This window comes from Rhea pennata, chromosome 4 (genome assembly GCF_028389875.1).
Source record: "Rhea pennata isolate bPtePen1 chromosome 4, bPtePen1.pri, whole genome shotgun sequence".
Classification (NCBI taxonomy): Eukaryota; Metazoa; Chordata; class Aves; order Rheiformes; family Rheidae; genus Rhea; species Rhea pennata.
In genome coordinates, this window is record NC_084666.1 from 17,206,864 (window position 1) to 17,227,607 (window position 20,744).

The 20,744-nt window shown below is 40.9% G+C and overlaps 1 protein-coding gene across 2 annotated transcripts; it reads right to left on the minus strand.

Moving 5' to 3' along the window:
* Positions 1 to 10,029: 10,029 nt before the first annotated feature.
* On the minus strand, positions 10,030 to 19,996 carry QDPR (quinoid dihydropteridine reductase). Of its 2 annotated transcripts, XM_062574578.1 has the most exons (7): positions 19,887 to 19,996; positions 19,645 to 19,737; positions 18,491 to 18,587; positions 17,082 to 17,222; positions 14,660 to 14,768; positions 13,167 to 13,250; positions 10,030 to 10,884 (listed from the first exon to the last, which is right to left on the minus strand). In XM_062574578.1, the coding sequence occupies exons 1-7, from the start codon at positions 19,971 to 19,973 to the stop codon at positions 10,779 to 10,781; spliced, it is 717 nt and encodes a 238-aa protein (XP_062430562.1). In that variant the 5' UTR covers positions 19,974 to 19,996; the 3' UTR covers positions 10,030 to 10,778. The 2 variants fall into 2 exon arrangements, with proteins under 2 accessions (XP_062430562.1, XP_062430563.1); XM_062574579.1 differs by lacking the exon at positions 19,645 to 19,737.
* Positions 19,997 to 20,744: the final 748 nt, after the last annotated feature.

Here is a 20,744-nt window from a genome sequence, read left to right on the forward strand (position 1 = left end):
ATCGCCCTTCTGCTAGGAAATCTGAGTTCTCTCTGTTTTAAAGTTACCTGTTCCAACATATGATTTAATCAAATGTAACTTAAAGAGGTCAGAAGTACTTCTAACCTGCTGCTTTTAGGACCCCCGCTTGCAACATGGAAGCCTGTCTTTTGAAAACGGTAGCTGCCTTGAAGACCTCACACAAATAGCAACTTGCGCAGCCAATGAGCACTTGACAGCACTGTGTTTTAACATTAGTTTTGAAGGGTTGGGGAAGGTTCCCATTAAAATGCTGCATTATGTGCTCAGATACAAAAAACAGGTAGTGAAGTGCATTTGGGTGTTCCGCATCACTACAAAGGGGTTGAATTTCTACAATTAGCAACATTTGATAGTCTTATTTGTTCAGGAAATGCAAACTGCAAATTAAGACATTACCCTTTCTGACTGAAACACCTTGTTTCTCGAATCTAGCCAATAAATTTCACATTGAACCTCCTATTTGTTTTTCTCATGACTGCATAAAGAATGCACAATCTTGGTTGCTTTAACATCAAAAGAATCAAACAAGAAAAGAAAGTGCCTTGCTAGTATTCATGCCTGTTTCAGCTAATTCTTAACTCAAAATTCATCTTGTACCTTTACCCAGAACTTCTCTCTACCCTTCCATGTGATCCTATATTCTCACACCAAAACCTGCCAATTGCTACTAGTATAGCCCCAAGTTTGCTCTGTTACTCACCAGGGAAATACAGGGGTTATGCAGCTCAGTCTTTTGCTGTACACCTGTGTTCCAGGTTTGTATTTTCACCCTCAATTTAAACAGTAGCCCCCTCTCCCGCAGGTCTGGGTTTGTCCTTCTCATTTTACTCATCTGTTCTATCCCAGTCTTCAGTATCCCCATCATCCTCTAGTACTGTTCCTACTTGTTCTCCATCAGAATACACTGTGCTCTAAAACTCTAGCTTAGTTAACCCACACTAGAGACCATCTCTCATTAACATTTCCACTTTGCTCAGCAATTCAAAGAAACCTATAATCAAAGTGATTGGAATCATGCTTTATTCATCCTCACATAAAGTGTTTTTGATTGAGATCTCAAACAATTAATAGGACAAATAATGTTTAACAATGAGTAAGTGGAATAAAACTACTTAAGATCAATACCCTTTTTTTCCTGCTGAATTTCAGAATTACCTTGTAAATGCTACCTTCAGTGAAAGCCATTACAGGAAAAAACTTTTAGTATTTTCCTAATCATGATGTGTTTAGCTCCATTCAGAGTCTCTGCATGAAATCCATGAAATGGAGCTGTGTACAAAGCAATTGTTCTGTTTTAGTCTGCTCCCTGCTGACTGCAGTTCAGGTATTAATGTGTTATATGATGGAATATAACTCAAATTTGCTGCAGCTTTTAAAAAGTTTTTTTTTCTCCTGAAGGTGCTAGCCAAGACATTTTGTTGTACCAGGTACAGCTAATGACTGTCTCAGAAGACAAAGTACTGGCCAAAACCACTTTTCCACTTCAGAACTAGCAGGCAGAAAGAACAGGAGTAGCATCCCCTATCTGAGGTCCAGTGCATTTGGCAAGTTACTTACTGAAAGTCTAAGGGTTAAGAAAAAGATGTTCATTTAAATAGAGGTACCTCCATCCATCTCTGTGGCTTTGAATTTACATACGCTGGTGACCAACTGTTACCCCACCCAATTCCCTCGGCAGGGCACAGCGATGCCTGCCGGCACTGTGCACACACACACCTCTCTGTCTGCCTTTAGAAATTTAAGAGAGGGGAGGCTTTGGCAGCTCCACATGGCCTCGGGCAAGCAGCCAACAAGAAGTTAGTAAGTTGTCCAAGTTCCTTCAAACTGCATCTTGTCCCACCTCATTGCTGTAAACATTGTTTTGCACTTCCTGATGCTAATAAGTACGGAGAAAAAAAAGTTTTAAATTAATATATGACTGCATGCCAGCTAGAGAGCTCTCACAAAGTTAATAGCAGGTACTTTTCCCCATTTATGTTGCACATGCTCTTCAAGATTTTTCTAGAACATGCGGAATGTCTGCTTGCTAAATATGACTTCCACTCCTTCTCCATTCCAGCATAATGAAGACAGAAAATCCTCCAAACCGGTAACCTGGTGTGTGGGTGCAGAGTCACATCATGCAAATCTTTCAACGCTCTCCGAGGGAAGGTGGCAAAAGCTTACTACAATACTCACCCATCTTCTTTACTTTTTCCCCTGGCAGAGCTCTAAGTTTCTCCTTCTCTGACTCTCGCCCAGGACCTGTTTTCCCCCTCGTCCCTCAGCGGGAGGGCAAGCGAGGAGCTCGGCCGCCACGCAGCCGAGGCCCCGCACTGCCCCAGGCCGGTCCGCACCGGTTCCAGCCGGTTCTGGCGCCTGCTGAGGCGCCCGCGGGCGGACGCTGCGAGGGGCCCGGGAAGCACAGGTGCCCTGGCTGCGACACCTTCAAGGAGGAGCCTGGTGGTGCCTGGCGTGGGGGGCACCGTGTGCCGAAAGGACCAAGTACCTCCGTGAAGGGAGCGCTGAGGATGGGACCCTGTGGGACCGCCCTGAGGGGCTGCCCTCTGGGGGTGGCCCACACCAGGCTGGGGACACCCCTGGGAGACTGTGGCCTGGGGGCCGCCCATGCCAGAGCACTAGTGAACACAGCTGTAGGAAAACTACTGAGAAGCAAAATGCATCTGGAAAACCAGTAAGCGACGTGCAGAAGGCCGTTACGCGTGTCCTACCTGCGCTACCTGACAAATCCCTGGAGGGATGCGGACTGCTGTAAGCAGCAGCAAAAATAAGGCAAGTTGAGACTGGGAAGGAGGGAGAATAGAAGTTCTTACTTCTTTGTGTAATTGTCCATTTATTAATACACAGTCAGTGATCTGAAGTTTGTGTTGGTGGCGATAAATTAAGTAAAATTCCTCAGCTGGAGACTCTTTTGCCAGCAACAGCCCTCAGTCAAAGAAAAAGACTCATTGCTTCCTACAAAGCTTAGATAAAGGTTTGTACCTTTATTGTACCTTGGAAGGTGTTCGGAAGAGAAAAGCAAATTATCTTCTAAAGATGATAGAGTTCAAGAGCAACTACTGAAACCAAAGGATAGGAAACCTTCTGTTTTAATTTGAAACTTTCTAAGCCCTCCTCAGAGCTTCCTGTAAGGATGCCTTACCTTCAGCTGATAAACCTGAAAGAAGAATTATACATGAGGAAATAGCATCTTTTTCTCCCAAAGCATAGTTTGAGAAAAGAAATTTAAATTTATTGATCATAATAGAACAGAGCAGGAAAGTGAAGCAGCACAGCTGGGGCTGTTACACCAGCATTGGACAGTGGCAGTCAGACTACTTCCCAAGCCACACACAATGTCCCCAACTTTTCTCCTGCATCAGTTACAGCTTAAAGGAATAACAGTGCTTGCTGATATTTCTTACGTGTCTAACACCTAAAATTTCTTAACTTGCTAGAAAAATTGTGTAATAGTACCAGGGGATCTAAACTGAACAGCACAGATAACTTCTAGTTGTCAGCTGCAAACATGTATCCACCCTCAAGAGAGTTAACCTGGGGTCAAGCAACTCTTTTTAGTGCTATATGACATCTAGGTTGAGGGGTAAGGTTGCCCTTGTGGGTTTGACTTTTCCAGTTTTAACAGCCATATTGCTTCTAAGGCTGAATATTTGGCCTGTCTTTTGAGTCTCTCAGGGTTTATCATTTTAGCCTTCCATAAAAATACAACTGTGATGTCCCCCCACTGACTATTTAAACCTTTTTTTTTAAAAAAAAAAAAAGCAAGATAAGGAATTCTGTTTCCAGTGACTCAGCTTTGTTTTTTTTTCCAAAAGAAGCCAGCGATGCTATCTGGTTGTGTTAAAACTCTGACTTACTTTTAGGTGTTGGGAAGAAGAAGAGATGAGCTCTCAAAGCAGGTATTCCAGCATGTCAAGAAAATATATTTGGAAATCGGCAGCTACAAACAGTGCTGCTAACCTGTTTGTAAGAGACAAAGTTGTGGATATAAACAGGACTACAATTTGATCCTGAAAAACTCAGCTCAAAGAAATAGTCCTTACCCAAACGTGTAGTCTCATTTTTGCTAATAGTATGATTTCCCTACATACTAACTATACAGAAAGTGTAAAGGTTCACAGGGGTAACATACTGGAAGAAGTGAGGCCTACATGTGCAAACAAGAAGCATTTTATTTTTGTGAAGAGAAACAAAATTTGTTATTACTAAATTTATTCAAGTTAAAGCTGTTTATCAGATAATGTAGAAAAAATAGGTCCTTAATACCTGCTGGATTACAGACAGCTTCCTTTGATGCATGTGGTAGTATATGCATAAGGCTGTCACCAGTATTGTGAGAGGCATTCGCCCAGTGTTGCACTTATTTTGGAAGTACACAGCTGTTCCCTACTCTCTGGGATAGCATGCATTGATTTTGATAACTAGCAACTGGCATTTTAAAAGTCTTGTTATTCTTCATATGGAGGATGAAGAAAATCCTGAGAGTCTGAGAGTCTGATTTTAATAATCTGGAAAAGGTGTGTTCTTGGGGGTCAGAGAGATTCTTCATATGTGTGATGTTTGTGTATGGTCTTACATAAAAGAAAGTAGTTTCACATTAACTTACATGGATCCAGAATCTAGTAGAGACCTCATTTGTACTCTTTATTCAGCGCTGTCTCACTAAGCTGTAATTATACACTAGTAGAAAGAGTAATTGGTTCCTTCAAAATAAAAAGCCACACTGAGTTTTTAAATTCCAACTGTGACAGTCACAAAAAAATGAAGGCATGCTGTGCCAGATAGACATGACTGCTGCCTACTACTACTAAATACACAATTTTCTCTCTGTTTAGAGGAAGAGGAAATGGTGACATCCAGGCTACCTGGCTGAGGTAATCTTTGGCATAGTACTTTTGCAAATCATTGAGAATGGCTTAGAGTAAAGTGATATGACTGTGGCTTGTGCTCACAATTCTACGTTAATTTCTCTTCCCACAATGAAGCCAATTGCAAAAAGGGTATTTTGAACTTTTATTATTGCGCTCATGGACGGAGTATTGTATTTCACTCATATGTACTAATTTTCATCAGTAGATCTGAAAGCACTTTAAAATGGTCTTAGGTCTATTTGGGAGTTGAGGAAATGGAGGCACAGAAGCAAGGATGTGTTCAGTAGGCCAGTAGCCAAAGTAGGAATAGAGATCAGGTGTTCCAGTCTGAAGGTTTTTGTCCACTTTCCATTTTCCAGCACTCCTTAACACCTATTCGATAACAGTGTTTAAGAGGAAAGTTAAAAAAGGCAAATAGTGTGAGTAGCAGTGTAGTTCATATCTATGGGAAGCCCCAGGTAATGAATATTAAACTCTACAGTTGGCAGTCATATGGCTTGCTACAGTTTGTTCCCTCCTAAGTAATACTGTTTTTATATTATTATTTCTTCGTAACACAGGCAAAGGATTTAAATCTTTCACATTTAAAACCTCATAATAATTAGTTCTTAAGTCTTCATATTCCACCACTGCATTAGTACTAGTCTTATCCAAAAACGAAACTGGTTCTTCTGCTTGGGCTAGGTATGAAATCCTGTAGCATCTTCTACTCCTTACATGCAGTACAGGAGTTAAACGCTCCCCTTCCAGTTCTGTTGTGTTTAAACCCTTAAAACTGTGTGACAGAATACTGATTGACAATGAGGTTGGCCAGAACATGTCAACAGTAATGTTACACCCTGCTGTGGGACTCCCCTCACAGCCTTAACTTCCTGACCATCCTTCGGGTTGCAGTCATTTCTTATTTTGTTTTAAACGAACGTATATGAAAGGAGTATATGCAATAGATTATATGCCCTTGGATTAAGGTGCACAGAAGGCCAGAAATCTTAGATTATGGGGAATAAACCAAGAAAGGAAAATGAACCTCTTAGTCGAGACTTTGGCACAATTAATATCCTTGCTGCCAAAAAGAATATTTGACATACAGTTACATGCTCCTAGAATAAAGAAATCTCCCCAATGTATTGGAAGTTTCTGCCCTCTACTGGCTTCCCTGAGGATTAGCCACAACTCAGCTGTGGGAGCCTATGATTACATCCCAGAGGAGTCATCGTAGATAGTGTTCGAGAGACTGGCCATATGTATAAAGCAAATCCTTCAGAACACGGTGTTTCAGGAAGTGTAGGAATGACAGCGTCTGACAGGGATCTAAATCTCAAGCGACATTTGCTATTGACTTCTGAAATGCTTTCCAGATGTCTGTCTACTTCTCACCTTGTTCTATACTACGAGGATTAGTATGAAGCATCTCCACATACTATTACAGTTCCCATCTGTTTTCTTCCAGTGAGCGAATATAAGGAAGAAGAAACAAGAAAATAAAAGTTCCTTTTGTTGTGGTGATTTTCATTGCACTATACAAATTCTGTGGTTGCTTAGCATAATGAATTAGTTCAATAAAAGACTTCAAAATGCAATTTTGGTTTAATTTAGAACAGCAACTGCTGCATGACTTAGATACTATCATACTTCGCAACCATTCCATGATATTAACAGTGTGTCTGTTTTCTTTGGGTGCAAAGTATCATTTTAAACCTTCAGTCTGTGACCATTTTCTATTAGCTAATTGGTTGAAAGCTAATTTTCCAGTAAAAGTGTAACTCTGAAAAACTCATTAAACCTGTTGGTAAGATAGGTAAATTCTTAATATTCTTCATCACCAAAACCACTTTACAGTGAAATCTGAAGACATAGCCCACTCAGCCCTGCAATGCTTAGTCATGCATAGGAGCATGTTTTACCAAAGGTTTTGCAAAGCAACAGGACTGAGCATTAAATGCAGTACATGGATGAAGCTTTGCAGGATACAATTTGAACGGCAGCTCACATTTCCACCTTCTTATGCTAGAAATGATACTCTTCTGTACTCTCTATTTTATATTTACTTGTGCTTTATTAAAATCCTTGTTCTATTAATTAGTAGAAGGAAAAAAATAATCACATAGAATGGACTGTCTCTGCTGCCATAGCATTTTGGCGAAGTCGTATTTTATTGCTGCACGTTTATATCTGATGCTGCTGTACAGCAGCCTGCCAGAGTTTGGGGTAATTTTATCTATTCCTGTTCAGGTGCACTGTGTAATTGCATAGTCTTTTCAAAAGCACTTTGGCTCAAGACTAGAAACATCCCTTTTATAAGAACAAGGGTAGACTGTTACATCTGTAGAAACCAGAATGCCCAGCACAGATGGATTGGAGTATAAGATCAAGGACTGATCTGCTTGGTATAGTTCACATTTTGTTTTTCCTCAGACTTCAGAGATCTCCTTATTGTACAGTAATATGCACCTTCAAAAGAGGACTGTATGGAGAAGTGTCTTACTAAATCAGCTGTATGCATGTGGATTTTTTAATATGACCCCAGTTGTAGAGTACTAAAGTTGGTAAATTCATCTGTTTGATGTATAGAAGAAATGAATAATGTTGCATTCTTTAAATTAAGGAGGATAAACTACGTGATTCTTCAGTATTATATTGTTGTTAATGGTGTCATATAAATGGTAAAATATGAACAAATCAGGGGTTCAGAACACTACAGTGGCAGTTTTAGTAGGAATTAATTCCCTAAAATTCACACAGACTGAATCACTTCCGCTTCTTATTACAGCATCAACAGAATTCTGAAGCTGCTGAAGGAGCCAGAGAACCCAGCATATGTTTGCAGTGTCAAGGTGGCTTTTTTTTTCTACATGAGACATCAACACTAGTTAACTGAGTAAAGGTTGTAGAGAGAGGATGAGATTGGTCATGTAAAGCATCTTTTCCATCAAACTACCCAGGTCCTTCTAGCAGCAAGATTGATGTATCACCTGCCAACACCTTCGCTCCTGCTCTCAAGCTAAATGATGCCATTTTTATTATATCTTTTTACCTTCCTGCAAATGTTAATAATCTAGTCAACAGTTTTCCATTCACAGTTATGTTTACTAGTATTCACTGTTTCATAGTTAGGCATTTCATCACTCTTAATATTGCAGAGTAATATTACCAACAGACTATTTGTTCCAACAACTGCTTTACCCCTTCGTGTCTAGTAGGCACCACTACAAATTGACTGAGGACACAGAGGTATATGCCTTTTATGCAAGACAGAAATCTCTCACATTCTCTTCAAGCACGAGTGGAAAAAGGGAAGCTCAGTTCAGGACAACGTGCCTGTTATTACAATCTCACTCCACTTAACATGGATTTCTTCCATCTCATGAGCTTATATATCTAATCTCTTACCTTAACCATAGCCTTTCATTTAACTGGCTAGGTGAGAGGGTAGACAGTATATGCACAGCAGACCCACATCAAGCTTTGAATCAGCACTATTAGCTAGAGCTGCACATGTACAGCATCACAGAGTGGCAGATAACACTGGTTCGTTCATGTTCAACACTGTTCTAACACAGCTGTTCTGCTTCTCAATTGGTATATTCACACAGTATTACTCGGGGAGAATCAATCAGGTTATGTTTCCACAAGCTTAGCGACCCCTCCATAGCATAGCATAGGCACATGCCCTGTTCTTCAGGCCCTAGCAGTAGTTACGTACCTGAGACACCTAGGTCAAAACAAGATTTACCTGTTCATCAGGACCACCAGGTCTCTCTAACGGAGAGGAAGGAATTAATCTAGCTTCTGAAATGCATGGATCCCATCACATTTTCTTTTTGATCTTTTGTTCTTTTTACCAAAATTTAAACCTGTTTTCTCCTCTCCCCCGCTCTATAATCTCATGGTTAGTTACAACCTTCAACTAAATTCTATGTGACCACAGCCATTGCCCTTCTTTCACAAGTTATTACTAAAAAAGTACATGTACCTGCTTTACAAAAATACTTCAAAGAGCCCTGTAGCCCTTAGCAAATAAGATTCTCTTGCCATATCCTACTGTTTTTTATCGTGCCATCTTCCTCTGCCACATTTTTTTCTACCAAAATATCCCATGTGAGCCATAGAGCCTGCGAGCCCTTGGCCCTGTGGCTTTTTACACAGCTGTATAATTGCACATCTGAAATCTCATCTGTCCTCTCTGCCCACTATAAAAGCTTGATCTGTTCTTCAGAGAGCTTCTGAGAACTGATTCAATAGATATTTGCAAGAAGACACAACACAACCACTTTGAGTGCAACTTTGGGAAATTTGGCTAGCTTGGCAAAGGGAAGACTTCAAATCAATGTAAGCTTGTAATGTGATGCCTCTTCCCTTTCCCAGTGCAATTGGGTAAGACCTTACAGTTTTAGTCCTTAGTAGTGCCTCACAGTTTTTGTCTGTACTGTAGGAGCAATTGCTCCAGGCTAACAGTATAGTTGCTAGTCTTCCATTTAAAAGCTGCTTGCCACACATTGACAGTTCTTGACTGCTCACTGACAGGACATAAAAGTTTTTCTTCTACACCTTTGCATCCCTCAAGACAATATAAAGTGGAAGAATGGTCATACAAAGAAGGCAATTATACAGCAGTATTACCATGTTAAATTGACATGGGCAGACATACCCATAGCTTCTGCTAGTGGGAAGAGGGGAAAGGTCTCGTGACCCATAGCAGTAAATTCACACCCCACACTACCCTGGTATTTAAGAAAGAAAAAAAAAAAAAAAAGGTGACTATCGAGAATTTAAGAACTGAATACTTTGTGTATTCAAGACCTTCCAAAAAACTGACATCATTGGTCTCAATGTGTGCCTATGCTAAGAAACAGCAAAACTTTGATTCTTCAACCAGGCCATAGTTCCACATGACAGCACGACCAAAGGAAACATTTACTCCAGCCAAAGGCTCGCCTTCCACATCTCTACCGCAGAAACGTATAGTATTTTCCACAACACCATCACAAGGAAATTAATACAAGATTGTGAGAAGTCCTTTGTCTCCATTAAGTGTAAGCCACAGAACTGATTGTTATTTTGACAGTACTAAACAAATCTGATATGTTTGGATTCTCCACATATGTTTGGATTACAATGAAGCTGCTAGTCCAACACATAAAACCATATATATTTATTTAGCACAGAAATACTCCACGTTGAAACATGTATGTTTTTTGTTGTAGTTCTTTAGGGCACTTTGCTTTTTCAAAAAGTAAAGAACCATCATGAGTAATACAAAGACATACCTAACCCTCTGGCAAAACGAGTGTGTTATCCTACAACTGTAGACCTGATAGCAGTTTATAAACTGTAAGGCAAATTTGGAACTCCTTCTCAAAGGATTAATCCCTATACAGTTCCACCAACTCCAGTAGAATGTTCACATGAAAAAGTTTACACAACTAGGACATTATATGACTCCAATGATTCCTATAGTTACTGCCAACACAATACAGAATGGTGTGGTTACATTCCCACATAAAGACTGTTGAGACATTTACAAAAAGTTGCCAAAAGACTTACTAACAGAGAAAAGAATCTGACCATTATATACGGGATTACATGACATACTAAAGCGCAATTCCCATTTCAGAGAAAAGAGGTAAGTTGTTATATAATGCTCAGGATTAGAACTTTAAAACCTGCAACTTTCATTTAGAGATAAATATTTAGTAAATAAATGCTGATAGCTAGCAACTGACAGCACAGAAATAGTATTTGGAGTCTGGTTCCACAAGTGACATAATTAACAATCACTGGATACAGAAAATCATCCAAAATAATACTAGCAGACATCTTCCATAGGTGAAGAATCCCAATCTCAGAGTCTCCTTTGCTGAAGCTCAGTCTCGTAAGTGACTGACATCAAAGATGTGCTGCAACTAGTTCAGTCTTCCCTCCTGTAGTTATCACTTGGATTAGACTCCCTGAGTTTGGTCGGTTCTTTCCTGTTATCCAGTCATGAAAAGTTCTGTTTCAAAATAAAAAGAGAAATGAGAAGGAGAAAAAAAAAAAAGAAGTATTACGTATATTAACAGGAGGTGTAAAACGAAAGCCTATTGCTTTTCCTGCTTATCCTTCGGAGATTTCATCCATGTCCTAAACTTGCAATGTGATAACTGGATTCAGACCTTTATTGCTAGGTGGAGGCTTAAACAAATCAGAAGGGCTTTACAGCACACAGGTAGCATTTTCAGAACATCTCAAAGGAAAATACCAAGAACTTAAAATGTCTAAGTGGTAAGTATTTAAGAAATCTTTATCAAATAAATCAGAAATGCAAATGTATCGCTACAATCGAGTTTTTAAAACATAAGTTGAATAATTACTCTTTTTCCCATACTTTTGTTCTCTATTCCCATTCTCTTTCTCCCCTACTGTTGCCTTAGAGCCTAACCAAGTTCTCACCTTTCTTCCATGTCATTCCTTCTAAACCTATTCATTCTTATTTCTTCCTCATTCTTCCATCTGTGCTCTGCCAACAGATATTAAATATTTAACTGTGAATGTGGTCTTGATAGAAGCACAGAAGACGCTATGTCATCCTATGCAGCAGGCCACATTCCCTATGCCTAACTCATGCATTATGTATAACAGTATAATCCAGAAATCACAGAATATTTGAAATGGGAAGGGACCTCTGGAGATCTGGTCCAATCCCCCTGCTTCAGCAGAGTCAGTGGTAGCAGGTTGCCCATGACCACATCCAGTTGGGTTTCAAATATCTCTGAGGACGGAGACTCCACAACCTCTTCCAGTGTTTAACCACCCTCACAGTGAAAAGGTGTTTTTTTGTATTCAAGTGGAGTTTCCTGTGTTTCAGTTTGTGCCCATTGCCTCTTGTCCTGTAACAGGGGACCAAAGTGCAGAATATTTTTGGAGTCCATCAACCCTTCCAATATTGCATATTTTACAGCTGCCATTTTAAAAGGTCATGCAATCTGATATAATGGTTTCTGGGGCACAACAGACTTCAGAATGCAAGTGTCATATTAGAAGAAAGTTCCTGCATCCTTCTGAAGAGAAAGAAAATTATGTTACCAACTTTAACAATATTGGTTTCTTCCAGCATTAGTGAGAATTTCATTTTTCAAAGATGGATTTTAAGTTCAGGGAGTTAGAAACTAAGACACAAAAGAATGAACCTAACTCGCCTATAAAGAAAAGATATTTTAAAATTTAAAGTTACAAATAAATTTGTAAAACCACAACATCTGGCTGAGCAGTCTCTGGAGCACAATAAAAACATTTTTTGACCTTTTTTAGGTCAACTAAATTAAATTGATGGAGCCCTTTTAAAAAGCCACATCAAGCAGTTGCATAGGCTTCTCACAGCAAAAAACATTTCTCAATCTGACATTCAACTTAAGAAAATCCAACAAGGCAAGGAAAATCAGATGTCAAAACTAAACTACTCTCATAACAATAGCAATTGATAAATGCAGTTTCAGCATCAGTTCTAAAGCCAATTAAATTTGCAAAGATACAGAAAAATCTTATGTCCTTTACAGTGTCTCAGGGTAGATCCTTTTTTGCCTTTCTCCTAAAAGGAGCAAAAACATTGTGTCCATGTTTTTCTCTTTTAGACAGATCGCCCTCAGCAGGACTGTTCAAAGATCTGCTCTCCCCCACATCACAGAAGGCAGTGTTATGCTTCACCTTCACTACCTTTAACTGAGAGGAATTAGAAATAATAAGCCTTTAAATCCAAGCCTGCTGTTAAATAAGCTGCAGCTCAAGTTTCAGCATTTTACAACAACATTCAGGACAAACTTTTCTGAATATGGGAAAAAAAATGGACTAAATTTTTCTAGAGAAGATAGAGCAGAAATTTAGCCATGTGAAAGAAGTGAATTAACACAACATAAACTGAGCAGCAAAGGAGGTAAAGAAAGCAAGAAAGGTGGGGGAAAAAAGAAAAAAAAAATCACACACGCCTCTCTGCAGTTTACCTTTAAACCAGACTGCTGATGCCTACATCTGCTGTCTGCATTTTCATTTGTCTATAGGCTTTATGAGATTATCTCCTTTAGACAAGAGTAACTGGTGTAGAGATACTAAAATTGATGGAGTTGTTCCAATATACGCCAGTTAACGAGCTTGTGCAATAAGTTTAACCCAATTTATAGGCAAACAGAATAAGGGGATGATGAGAAAATACCCAAATTCAACATAGACGTTAAGAAAGGACAGGAAAAAAGATGTAGCAGCAAAAGGGACAGTTGAGTTACTGCTTAGTCATCACACACATACTCAGCAATGAATTCTAAGGATGTCCAGGAGCTGAAATCTGCATCAGGCATCGATTTCCTGTTCGCTGGCGTATCCAAGGTAACTCTGTGATTGAGAAAGATAAACCTTTTATTTATACATCATGTTTCCAATGAAAGTCAGCTGCTCCTACTCACTGCTGAAACACCTGCTTGACTTTTATACCACAGGGCATGGATTTCCCTTGCATCGTCTACACATTTAACAGTATATAACCATCACTTTCAGTGTGCATCAAAGGTTCCCAGCCTATACCTCCTAGTTGTCTAACCTGCTGACAACAGAGCTCTTTAGGGCAAATCAGCCAGCCCACAGCTCCCTTCCAGCCTCTCTTCCTAACAGCCTCTCAGATGCAGAGAGGAAACAGCAGTAATATGTTTGTTCACATGTATCTCACAGCACATATGTACTATACACAGGCTTTAAAGTAGCCTCAGACCAGCTGCAAAGGCAGAGATTAAGTGCACAAGTAAAGGAAGCTTTCACTTTGTTAGTACATATTTATACTATATACAATGATAATAAAGAGCAAACTTCTCAGAACTGCCTCAGATCTGTTAAATCAGATGCTGTTGAAAATCCAAGGCATAATCATTCTCTCAGAAGTCCAGTCAAGAACAGTTTTGCAAAAGCTCTGTGCAAGTCCAGAATGGCCAGAAGAAATCACAGAGTTCAATAAAACTCTGGAGAAGATGGTGTTAATTATTCAAACACTCTTAATGCTGTTGCTCTTTCACTGAAAAAAGTGTGTGTAAGAGCGCATGCAACAGGAAAATGTGCAGTCAGAATTCAGGAAAATGTGCAGTTCTGAATCCCTTTTCAGAACTCTTCAGTCTTAAGTTTCGACTCCTGTACTTGATATGAACCTGGCAAGAAAAATACCTAAATTCTAGCAACAGAATCACTAGATTTAGACACTGAGATCTACCAGATTTGCCTCAAATCAAAAGAAAAACTGTGATGGGGAAAGACAAACTACACTTTCTTCTCATGGTCCTCAAAGTAACCCAATATACTGATCAAGGAAATTGATATGCAACACTTTGCACAGAAGCACCTTTAGCTAACTATAATCTAATCCTTTGCTTTACTATTATCACACAGCTAAATCATAAGAGATGTGCAGAATAGCTCATCTCACTTTTATAATTTTTCTCTAGACTGAAAATAGCATGTTAATACATGGTTATGGTTAAACTAGTTAAAAGTGAACCAAGTTTTAATCCTACTGCTCTGCAATACTTCTCTGCAAAGTAAAGAAAAAAAATCTATTTTTATCATTTTTAGGGTAACTTGCACATCATTGTGTTCATACACCCAAGACAGTTCTTTTCTCTGTCAAACTATAAGTAGGTCTAATAAGCTGTTTGTGCAGTGTGGATGTAACATGGCAAACATATCCAAAGCCACTCTAGGTTACAGCAGTAATTAAATGAAAAAAAATCAGCAGCAGAGGTAACCATGCAACCACTTACGGTAAAACAGCAACAGCAGCAGAACCAGATGGCAAGCCGCTATTGGCACCAGCTAAACTCTGACAAAGTTGGTGCACTGCTCCTTTGGCCATGCCATAGCCAATCATCCCTAACAATTAAAAACAGGCAAGTTAGAGTACAAAAAAGGCAGCTCTCAATATCGTCAGTAACATGATAGAAACTCATGTTATTTGATGAAATGTAGGTTTAACACCACTCACCACAGACTGATAACAGAATCAGGCTTTTAAAACATAGCAAAATACATATTGAAAGGAGGGGAAAAAAGAGAAAAGAGAAAGAAAACTTACTAGACATCCAGGAGATACCACTGTACTCAGTTTACTTACAGAAATAAGAAGCTTACCAAGTTAAATGCTTAACTATGCTTCAAATACACTCTGAAGGATGGGACTGACAGGGCTAACCTTACATAACTTTAAGCGTGAAGTGGCTCATGAACTTTAATAAGGCAACTGTTTGTTAGTTCTGAATATTTGACAAAGATATTTTCCAGTTTGGACCTAAACAGATACATCTAACACCTCACAAGAACAGTAATTCACCTTCTCAACGCCCTAATTCTAACAGGCACTTTGGAGAAAAGTGCAAGAAAGCTCACTGTAGAAACTTACTAAAAAATCTTCACGTAAAACCAACTTTTTCCTAACTGCTACTGTTTACTAGCTAGCCAATGTTTAGCAGCAAAACTGCCACAGAAATAAGAGCATAAGAGAACCACTGGCCAGGCAGAAGATCCAGATGGGCAAGGTACTATAGGTCTGGGCTGTCTCACGGTATATATCTACCAAGCAGCCTAGAGACAGACCGACCGCAAAAGAAAGACAAATGTGTTTTTTCCTACTATAACTGAATGCATTTCTACTCATATATAACTACACAAGCCCTTTTTAATGCTCCTGAAGAACTATTTATAGCAAAGGGAAAATGGTAATTTTTCTTTGTAGAACTGTTTCTATTATAATCAAACATGCTGTATAACATCGCTTTTTATTAGACAAAAGCACAGGCAGAGGTGGCTAACGCATTTTCTTGTTACTATAAAATATTTGTATCTTGTGATGTTCCCCTCTTTTCAGCCTAAGTCTTCCTAATCCTTTTCATGCATTTCTTTGCTATCACTGTCAGACTGCCTCCGTATCTATATTATAGCCTCTGCAGTTTTCTACAATTTGCATTAGGCAAATCCTACTTGGTCAACATTTTTACACAGAAAAAGAAAAATCAAGTAACAAAAGACAAGAAAAAGATGATTGCTTCCATAATGGCTGGTAATAACAAGCCTAAAAAGTCTCATTTGCAGAAGTTGAGTAACAAATCTTTCCCAATTCTTCTTGATGTTAATAAGTTCCATGTGTTTGCCTAAAGCACTATGGTGTTTTTAAAGAAAATTCAGACTTACTTAAACCAGCCAGTTCAAAACATGAAAGTAAATCATTTTGATTTCTGTGTTGTTGTTCCTACTTCCCCAAAAAACACCAAAAAACATCATGAGAGTTTGCTAGAGGTTCACATGTTTTCATTTTTGTATGGTCAGTCAGTAGTACACAGTAAATTATTCATCTGCTTATTCTCATAAAACAAGCCTTTTATCTTCGGACTATGTCAGATGTAGCTGTAAATATGTCAGTATAGAAGATAAATCATTAACTAGAAAATACAGCATACTTCCCTGAACATAGTAGAAAGCTTCAAGAACTGAAAGGCTTTAGACACAGCTGTTATAAACAAATTTATGAATATTCCTATCATCAAAAAATTGGCAAAGTCACACTAATGTAAAATATTGGGAAAAAAAGAAGAGCGTTCATCTTAGAACCCTTCTCCTTCATTACTAATGCCTGTGAATTTTTTTTTTTTAATTGCTCCCAGATTTCTTCCTCCATTCAGAGCAACACAAAAAAGGGGTGAGATGAAAAATCTGTATGAATTTGGTACTGGAGCTAGTAGAGGGCAAAGCTGAAGGTCAACAAGCTTATCTATGTCTGAATCAAAGTTGGACTGGAATCAGAACTTAAACAGGACAAATATACTTAAAAGAATCAGCCGAGTCATCACTTACGAAAAATTAGGCAATTAAGGACTCTGCCCTTCACAACAGCAAATACAAGATTTACCGTCATCTAAGCACTGCAATTGCAGTGTTCAGTGTGCTTATTCTTTCTTATTTTTCAAACATTTTTCACTGTATCATATAGTAGCCAAGTACATTTCACCAATGCATATCAACTGGAATTCAAACACTGATCTTCTTTTTTTTTTTTTTTTGGTTTGCACTCTAGTTTCAGTAGATTTGATACTGCCATTGTAAAATTGTACTTAAGAGTTTAACAAGAATGCTCATAGACTAGCATGTAGCAACCACTGCTGATGTCCCAGAAGTTGATGTACTGCATTTTACCTGGGGTTCCAGATAAAGCAGCTTGTGCTCCCGTCAAAGTCAAGAGGCCTCCTTCTTTCAAATGTTTTGTGGCTAGATGACTGGAAATAGTGGATGTCCAAACACTCTGTTTCCACATCAAATCACAATTTTTGTATAATGCTGATTAAGAAGAGAAGTAGCAAAAAGTAACTACAATATAGAAGTTTTCTAACTTTAATTTCCTATCACAGTGAGTTCAACACTACTGTTAAAACATGCTTTCTACGATTTTCTACTTCCGCTTCAGGTAAAGTATAATTTCATTTATCTCACATCTCCCTCCAATTTAGGCTTTGAGTCCTTGCTCTGCAGCATATATTTTTGATAATCACTTGCCTTCTCACTACCAAAAATTAAAACAATAACAACACAGTAAATTCAAACATAAGTAAAATACGAACAGTCATTTGTCTGAGTGTCAATTTGTTTTTGTCATATTGTTTTTATTATCAGTAGTCACAGGGAAAGAGGAAAAGCAATGCTTAGGCATGTCAAAGGTTTTAGCACTTAAGAGGAACATTTTCTTAACAAACATGGAGTAAGCACAAGTATCTAATTCAATAACATGAAGCAGACAAGCTGACCACCTGATCCCAAGATATCCTGCTATCCTACCATTATTATAAATTACTGTTATAATAAATTGCCTTATTCAAAATAACATGCATATGAATACCAATCCACTATAATACAATTACACAAACATATTCACTGCTGTGTGTCTGTCTTCCCATTGTCTCTCTTTAAAAAGAAATCCTTGCCTGGAATGTCTGAATTGGGAAAGGAAAAGGATAAATTTTACTGGATTTATTCCAGATGGAAAGCGAGACTATGTATTTGTGTCTCTTCATTAATGGTAAGGTATAAAATTCTATTCTGTATGCTATGTATTTAAAAGCTTTATTAAACATAGGACTTTTTTTTCCTAACAAAATCTCAGGTCATTACATAGCTCCTGTAACACTGTGTTGTACAGTAACAGCTCACAGAACTGCAGGATGCAACTGCAGGAGGCCTCGTGGATAAAGCAGTGAATTAGGAAACAAAACAATGTTCTACTCAGCCACTGTCTTATGTTAACTTGCCTGTCATAGAAAACCTTTGCAGAAGTTAGTTCATAGATAGTAAGCTCCTTTAAAAAACGCTTCAAGACCCCCTGATGAAAAATGGGGCATTAAAAAGTATAACTGGCAATGCCAAGTGCTCTGTAAATTTAACAAACTGTTATGATTCTCAGAGCACTAAGAAACATGGTGACTGAGCTGCTTTGTACTATTAGGCTCACATCCTCTTCTGTGCTCTGAAAAGATCTTTATTGCCATGATTTTTAAGGATTCCTCTCAGATTTCATTCCCATGTTCACTAGTATGCATATATCAAAGGCTTACATTTAGCTTTGGCACTGCCTCCAGCCCATCCTCCTGCTACACACAAGATTGCGTCCACCTTTTCTTCACCAAGAAGTTTTCCAACTTCTCCTGTCACCTTCAATACAGAGAATAAAAACATTTTGAAAATACCGGACTGATAAAGGATTACATATCAAGGCTGCCTTTAAAGGTTTTTTTTCTATTTATGTAGCTAACACAACACATGCAATTTAAACAGCTGCAGAAAATTAACATTTTTGAACTACCAATCCAAAACAAAACAAAATAATAATGTTAAAAAAACAACTACAGTTGAATGTCTGAGCATACAGTGTGTGCTGTCAGTGGAAATAACTGATTTAAACGGGACTGAAAGATCTAATCCTTACTATGTCATCAAAAAATATTTACTTTTGACTTACTTTTTGACAGGTTCTTCTCTAGGTACTGTGCTATTTAAGAACATGGGAAATGAAACTCATGTCTGACCAGAACTATTTCTATGACCTTTTTGATGATGGTACAGGAAATGAACAACTAAAGAATAGCCTCCTTATCGATGATGCTTCTATCTAAATGGCAGCAAGTAGTGACTGAGTCACACAGCCAGCCAGTATCTTTTTCCTATTCTAAATTAGAGACTTCACAGTTGGTAATGAATTTTCTCTGTCACAGTAAAAAAAAAAAAAAAAAAAAAAAAAAAAAGTAAGCAGTCCATCTCTCTTAAAGGGGAAAAAAAAAGTCCGCTGGCTTTCACTGGTTGGTTCACCAATGTAAAGTACATTAGAAACATTCTAGATGACGCTTCAGAAGCCTATGAAGTGTGTGGCATCAATCTGGCACCAGAGCCGTGTGGACACGAACTCAGCCAGTCGCCGAAACGCTTCCTTTATCAGTAAGAGCAACAAGTGCAGAAGTCGAAGATTAGCTGACCTGCCGAGAATAAAGCAAAACAACGTCCAAGCCCCGACTTTGCCACGTTCATCCCCGTGGGAAACACTGACTAGGACACCGACGCGGGTCTGCAGTGCTGGGGGAACACCGCACACCGCAGACCTACGCCTCGAGAAGCGGCTGCAGGCGCAGCTGAAGACGCACCCGAGGAGGAGCGCACCGGGCACCCCCGAGGCGCGCAGACGAACCCCGCGCCAGCCCGCGCCTCCCGCACCCACCTGCTCGGCCTGCTCGGGGAAGGAGTCCGTCACCCGCACCACCACGCTGGCGCTCGCCTCCTCGTTCGCCGCCAGGTCGATGCTGGCCACCCACTGAGGCGGCGAGAGAAGGGCGCGTCAGCCGGCCCGCACGCGGGGGCCGCTCCGCCGCCGCCCTCGCCCCCTCCCCACCCGCCCTCGCCGCGGCTCCGCGAAGGGCGCCCCGCCGCGCGGCCCGCACCGCTCCGGGCCCGCTCCGTTACCCAGTTCCGGGACGTGAAGTACTGCACGCACTGCGACCCCAGGGCGCCTCTGCCCCCGTACACCAGCACCCTGCCCGCCACCGCCATGCTCGCTCCGCTCCGCGCCCGCCCGCCCCGCGGCCGCGCATGCCCCCAGCGCGGCCGCCCCCAGCGCGGCCGCCGCGGCGGGGCGGGGCGCGCGCGGACACGGCGGCGCCTCCCGCCGCCCCCTCGCGCTTCGGCGCGTCGCGCTACCGGCCTCGCGGCGCCTCCCGCCGCCGCCTCCCGCCGCCCCCTCGCGCTTCGGCGCGTCGCGCTACCGGCCTCGCGGCGCCTCCCGCCGCCGCCTCCCGCCGCCCCCTCGCGCTTCGGCGCGTCGCGCTACCGGCCTCGCGGCGCCTCACGGCGGCGCCTCCCGCCGCCCCCTCGCGCTTCGGCGCGTCGCGCTACCGGCCTCGCGGCGCCTCACGGCGGCGCCTCCCGCCGCCCCCTCGCGCTTCGGCGCTTCGGCGCGTCGCGCTACCGGCCTCGCGGAGCTGCCGCCGCCGTCAGCGAGCGAGCCGCTTGCAGCGATGTCCGCCGGCCTCGGGCGGCGGCAGCTGTAGATGCGCCCTTGCCGCCGGCCTCGCCCGCGCGGGCTGCTCCGCGGAGCCGCTCAGAGCCGCGGGGCCGCCGCGGGAGCCACGGCGCCCCGCGGGACGGGGGGGTTTACGAGCAGCGGTATCTAGAGACGGGGCGAGGGGAGCAGCGAGGGAGGGTAACCGGGTACAGCTGAGGTGCCAGCACGGCTCTGATGCCAAATTACGTAGATACTGTAATGCCTCGTCCCTTAGGCACAGTGGTTAAGCCACCTTTTTAATAATAATCAAAAATTTGATT

What these genes read in the sequence shown, in the direction of transcription:
- QDPR (XM_062574578.1), bottom strand. Translation starts at nt 19,973, where the DNA reads ATGGCGGTGGCGGGCAGGGTGCTGGTGTACGGGGGCAGAGGCGCCCTG. An exon ending in TCCCCGAGCAGGCCGAGCAG is followed by an intron (nt 18,588 to 19,644) that starts GTGGGTGCGGGA and finishes TCTGTATTGAAG; the next exon opens with GTGACAGGAGAAGTTGGAAA. An exon ending in TGCTTTATCTGGAACCCCAG is followed by an intron (nt 14,769 to 17,081) that starts GTAAAATGCAGT and finishes TTTAATTGTTAG; the next exon opens with GGATGATTGGCTATGGCATG.